Genomic DNA, 6,538 nt, shown 5'->3' on the forward strand with positions numbered 1-6,538 from the left:
GCCCGTTTCGACCTGACGATGTCACCACCTGTCGAACAAATTAGGTACTACTTAGTTAGGTCACCTGTGTTAAAGTGACATCTTTGTAAGTTATTATTAAACAACTTGTTTGACATGTATAGTGTAAACACAAACTCACTGGTCACTTACACAAACAAGCGTTGAGTAATATTTTCTCAATTTTTTATTAAATTTTTCAATAATATTATTGAATAATTGGCTCCATACACCCGCTCAGACAAACGAATCTATACTACATAAACCTCAGTTTATGGTGCAAGAAATCTACGTATTTTAAAAGAAAAACTGTAATTAAAATTGTATGAAATTCGGAAAAAGGAGAGGACCACTTAAAGCTAACTAAAAGCCTCCGCCGTTCAAAACACTTTAGAAATAGTAAAATAACAAAAATAAAACATATTTTTTAGGGCTAGTTAAATAAAAGCTTGTAAAAATAAAACGAATACGCTAAGCCCGCGCTTGATCAATTAATATCAAATAGAAAAATAAAAAACAAATAAAAAAACAATACGAAATTTAACTTTAAGCGTAAAACACAAAATACAAACAGTTATGTAGCAGCATACAACTACTGGGGATCGAACCAGGGACCACCCGGTGCAAACGAAAAAAGTGAATGTTTGCAAAACACGCCATGATAGTGCTTAACTAAGCTGACGAAATTCAGCTACTCATTCTCGAGTAAAAACTAAATATCTAAATACCGCCAAAGCCAGCAATACAAACTTTCTGCATTTTACGACATTTAATCTGTAAACATATCTTAAAAAGAAAATACTGTTATGATATCGATACGACTATTTGTTTAGGCGCGAGCTATCACGACTCCGCCATTTTGAAAAATTTCCAAAAACCGGATCGACAAAAAAATTCTATTTAGTCACAGAATTTGGTCACAAAATTTCACGAGAATCGGTTGAGAATTGCGACCTGTAGAGGAGAACATCCGGACATACAAAAGCAAAATGCGCGAGTCAAACCGTAGACCTTCGCTACGCTTCGGTCAAAAAAGTATAAAAGTTATGCAATCCTTGTATTCCACGAGCCGCCTGCTACAGATTTCTTGAAATTGCCGCGTTTTTTCAGGTTCAACTTACATTAGCCAGACTATTATCAATTTGCCAATTTCGTGATTATTTTTTTACACGGCACATAAACTTATGCATAATTTATCGATATAAAAAGTCGACACAGTTACATCCCTAGCAAATTATCAAACTAGTGACACCCTACACAAATGAGGAATAACAATCATATATGCATCTCTTTTCGACACATTATCTAATTCGTAAGGAAGTAAAGGACGGGTATACATATTTGCGAAGCAGAAGCATTTTTGCCCGGCTCCTATGCTTTAGTTATTATTCTGAGGAAAAAACCGGCCTAGTGCGAGTCGGACTCGCGCACGAAGGGTTTCGTACCAATACGCAAAAAAACGGCAAAAAAATCGCGTTTGTTGTATGGGAGTCCCACTTAATTACTTATTTTATTCTGTTTTTAGTATTTGGTGTTACAGCGGCAACAGAAATACATCATCTGTGAAAATTTCAACCCTCTAGCTATCACGGTTCATGAGATACAGCCTGGTGACAGACGGACAGACAGACAGACATATACAGACAGACAGCGGAGTCTTAAAAATAGGATCCCGTTTTTACCCTTTGGGTACGGAACCCTAAAAACGTAGAAATTATGTCTTAGAGAGAGAAAATATTTAGTTCCTATTGTTCGAGTTATCGTCGGATTTAAAGAGCACAGGTCGTGTAACAAAGAAACATTTCAAAAGAAACTACTTAACCAATATTCTAACAAATTAAATAAAAGATGAAATTTATACAAGCTTTATAAAATATATACATAACAAGTACATAACATTTTTATACTGTAGGTACGTTCAGTACAGAGTGAAGTAAGTAGATAAGCTTAAGTTAGATATATAGACTAAGCTTACATAAATATAGGAGCCTCGTCTGCCAACACACCACATTGTGGTTTGGCAGAAGAATAAATGTAACTAGTTGTATAAGCGTTATTATTGAATAAACGTTTATTTATTTATATAATTATTTATTTAAGCAGCTCTACAACTCTTGTTTATAGTAGGTACCTACCTAAATGAAATGTTACCATTGCTTTAAAACTGATGTCAAATACTTATTTTACAGTAGGTACATCTGGTGCTCCATTATGACACCCTGTTTTGGTCGCGTTTTAACATTCGCCACTCGTTGCGAATTTCCTACTTTTCGCACTTGTATCGTGATGTACTATTACGATAAATTAAAACACGACCGAAGGGAGTGTTAAATCTAAGTACACGAGTTGCGAATTTACTTTTCGCACGTGTATTGTACAACGCTTTACAGTACAGTCGAAGGCAAAAATATAGATCCAGACAAATGTCTCAAAAATATGTGAACACGACTTTATATTGCCTAACGTGTAAGAGCGTACACATATTTTTGAAACTTTGGGAATAGAGAATGGTAGAGAATGCCTTGTAGCATTAAGTCCGCCTTTTGTACATTTGTATTTTCTTTTGTGCAATAAAGATTAAAATAAATAAATGTATACATACATATGAATATGTTCCCTTGACGTACATAATGGCGGTAAATTAGCACCATATCTACTGTAATAGTTTTATTTACAATACAAGTGCGGTAGAGGAAATTAGAAACGAGTGGCGATAAATTAAAACACGACCGTACGTGTACGTGTATCGTACGTTTTACAGTACATATGGCCCTTTAAACTTTCGACATATGCACGAAAAGTGCTCTTTACGCACTAGTGCGAGAAAGTAGCACCATATGTACTGTAAATAACTATTACAGGATTTGTGGTTTACGTTACGTCTCATTATTGATGCCACGTTCACCATAGAGGTGTGTTCGAGCCGATATGGAGTAGGCTAGGTACTCCATATTGTAGGACTGAGACGACTGAGTAGGTATGTTTAGTTTGTTCCCGACGCAAACTGGAAAACGTTGTTTTTTCATAGAGCCTATACAGGATGCAACAAAAATAGTTTCGCGTGAAAAACATTTTTCCTCTATTATTTCCTAATCAGAACACGATACCGAATATGCTCTTAAACGGAACCCCGTTAGTTTTGCTACATTCTGTATAAAGGCCAGTCCTAACGAAACTCTATTTGAACCAGACCCAGCAACCAGCCGCCGGCCACCAACAAAATGTAGGTAGATGTAGATGACGTATGACGTATATATCTACATCAGACGTACACCCTCCTTAAGCCCTCAATGGAGCTCTATACATTTTGTTGGTGACCAGCAATTGGTTGCGCCGCCGTGGTGTCCTGGTCAGATATGGCCCTAAGAAGCCTAATGAAATAAACAAGTACTTAAAATAATTTTTAAGAAAAAAAAACCGACTTCAATGGGGGATGCCGTTGAAAGGTCACTTATTGTTGATGGTGCACTCCAGACAATGAAATGAAAAAGACAGCATCTTTTGCCTAACTAAAATGAGGTAAAACCACCCACGTTTCTAGTAGCATTTCGTTTCTATAAGGGTCATAGTTCTAACCTAACCTAACCCAATGTTCTGATAGCATTTCGTTTCTGTAAGGGTCACAGTTCTAACCTAACCTAACCCACTTTTCTGATAGCAGTTCGGTTCTGTGAGGATCGCAGTTCAAAAAAAAGTCCAGGTCCAAGTTTGGGTCTGGGTCCATAACGAAGAGAATAAATCGCCAAACGTGAACTATGTGTCGTTGAAGAGTTCCATTCTGATCATCATCAGCAGTTCCACTTCATCAAATGTCACTTTTTTATGTAAAAGCAGGATTTGTTGATGAAAATACAAAAATCACTATATGTATGCCTTTCTCATTTGAGGAGTTCCCTCGATTCCTCATGGATCCCATCATCAGAACTCGAGCTTAACAAAAATGTGTCTTGAAAACCTAACTTGCTTACCAATCATAACGAAGAGGACAAATCGCCAAACGTGAACTATGCGTCGTTAAAGAGTTCCATTCTGATATTTCTGATCATCATTAGCAGCTGCACTTCATCAAATGTCACTTTTTTAAATGGAAATGCTAGATTTGTTGATGAAAATACAAAAATCACTATATGTAAGCCCTTCACATTTGAGGAGTTCCCTCAATTCCTCATGGATCCCATGATCAGAACTCGAGCTTGACAAAAATGTGTCTTGAAAACCTAACTTACTAACCAATCATAACGAAGAGGACAAATCGCCAAACGTGAACTATGCGTCATTGAAGAGTTCCGTTCTGATCATCATCAGCAGTTCCACTTCATCAAATGTCACTTTTTTAAATTTAAATGCTTGATTTGTTGATGAAAATACTAAATCACTATATGTATGCCTTTAACATTTGAGGAGTTCCCTCGATTCCTCATGGATCCCATCATCAGAACTGCGTTTTAACCAAAACGGGACCAATCTGTATATATATACTTACAATCAAAAAAAGAATTTTCGAAATCGGTCCAGAAATGACGGAGTTATGGAGTAACAAACATTAAAAAAAAAAAAAAAAAACAACCGAATTGATAACCTCCTCCTTTTGAAATCTTGAAGTCGGTTAAAAAGTACTAAATTGAAAATTTACTACACACGTGAGAAGTACATTAATAAAATTAGGATGAGCTGTGTAGTTCTTCAAGGATTACAAATATTACAATAGTACCTATATATAAATGAAAAACATGTTTATTCTAAAATGTGTATCTACGTATATTATACCTGAATGAAACGACTTCAACGACACGTGTAATACAACAGTAATCTCGACTCATATAGGACAATGTTGCATTTTATTTCTTGCAAAAACTCCACTTCATACTTTGACCCAAGATTTCATTTTTCCCAGAGGAAATAAAGCTATAACCGCGACAGTCGTGAAATTTAAATATGTTGTTGCGAAGGGGACAACAACGAAAACGTGGATCGTAAAAAGTTATTCAGAAAACACGTGCATATAAAAATACTGTATCATAAGAACAATGTATGAGACCAGCCGTCCGAAAAAATTAAGAATTGTCTGCAGGTTTGCAGTGAACACATTAGTAGATAATTCCATTTTTCGTGTCTGGACAAGGTTAACCATGGTTTGAATTTGGTTGTAATATCCATCTTCTGAAAAAAAAAGACAACTACTGTGTATTAACACTGTTTCGACATAACAATTTGTAATAAGCATCTTGGCACCGCTTCAACTTTAGATGATTCGCAGATATGAAAAGTATTGAGTTGTTTTGCCACAATATCCTGACTTTATGCGCACAAATGTATTTATTGTAAATAAATAAGTATTTGTATCAGGGTATATTTAATAGGGTTACAATAGTAGGTCTATAGTCCTATAGTCTGGCAAACACAACTTGTCAGTTAGTATTAGGAAGTAGGAACCAGGAAAACTATACTCATCCCTTTCTTTTGGGTATCTACTAGTACTAGGCAGTACTAGCGTAAGACAAAGACAGTATGATTCTCCCTATCTATGTCTGAAATGAGACAGTCCTGGGAAAAACTATTGACACTATACCATCATAGGGATAAATCAGTAACAATATTAGTTACTCTAATTAAAAGGTTTTCATAAAATAATTATCTTACCAAGTTCGCCATAAACCAAAATATTCAGCAGCAGTAGCAACGTTTTATTTTTTTGATTCGTGAACAGTTCACACATTTTGGATAGATATACAGGACGAATGTTTAAGCATGAGTAAACATACAGGTCACTTAAGGTTATATTAAAATTCTGTAAGAAGCAAATTAATATATTACTAGCCATAAGTACTTGTCGATAAATTAAAGGTTAGAAATCATATCTGGGGGCAAGGCCCTGCCCCCGCCAACACAAGATTACCTTTAACGATGGCGATAAATATCTACAAATTAGTAGCATAGTGCAGATTAAACCAGACTGGAACATGAAAAACATCTGTAAAACAATGTGTTATATATAGGTAGTTTCACTCCTGCTCAGCATTAATATTTATTATACCTATCCCAAGTTTAACCAACTCACCTGTCCGGCATAAATTTTATTAAACAGATATACGCAGTCGGCAGTTTTATCATACATTTGCATAAGCTCAAACCAGCTGTAGTGGCTGCGGAGTTTCTGCTCGAGGCTTCGTGAGTCAGCAAATATTTTCTGAAACAGTTGAGACATAGTTTTGATATGTAATTTCTACTAAAAATGGTAGTTTGAGTTTGTACAATCATTGATACTTAGGTATTGATTTTCATTTAGAATTAGAACGTAGGTAAGTATGTAGGCAATACGTGGTAAATGAAATACTAAATGTCACTCTACACCTATACTAAGTACTTATTTATGTCCTAGGTTTGTACATGCAGATATATTTATTATTATATATTTATATTGCAAGAGCTAAATTTTGTAGTAGGCGTTTCGAAGATAGCGCAAAATTTCATACTTACTATGATTAATCCATCCATGTAAGTTTTTTTGTAAATAGAAAATTTGTTCTGAGGTATATAATCA

At 35.3% G+C, this 6,538-nt stretch overlaps 1 protein-coding gene across 1 annotated transcript; it reads right to left on the bottom strand.

Annotated features, from left to right (window-relative positions):
• Positions 1 to 4,775: 4,775 nt before the first annotated feature.
• On the bottom strand, positions 4,776 to 6,278 carry LOC134748802 (uncharacterized). The gene is made up of 3 exons (XM_063683600.1): positions 5,894 to 6,278; positions 5,632 to 5,785; positions 4,776 to 5,157 (listed from the first exon to the last, which is right to left on the bottom strand). The coding sequence occupies exons 1-3, from the start codon at positions 5,966 to 5,968 to the stop codon at positions 4,979 to 4,981; spliced, it is 408 nt and encodes a 135-aa protein (XP_063539670.1). The 5' UTR covers positions 5,969 to 6,278; the 3' UTR covers positions 4,776 to 4,978.
• Positions 6,279 to 6,538: the final 260 nt, after the last annotated feature.

Source organism: Cydia strobilella, chromosome 2 (assembly GCF_947568885.1).
Source record: "Cydia strobilella chromosome 2, ilCydStro3.1, whole genome shotgun sequence".
Classification (NCBI taxonomy): Eukaryota; Metazoa; Arthropoda; class Insecta; order Lepidoptera; family Tortricidae; genus Cydia; species Cydia strobilella.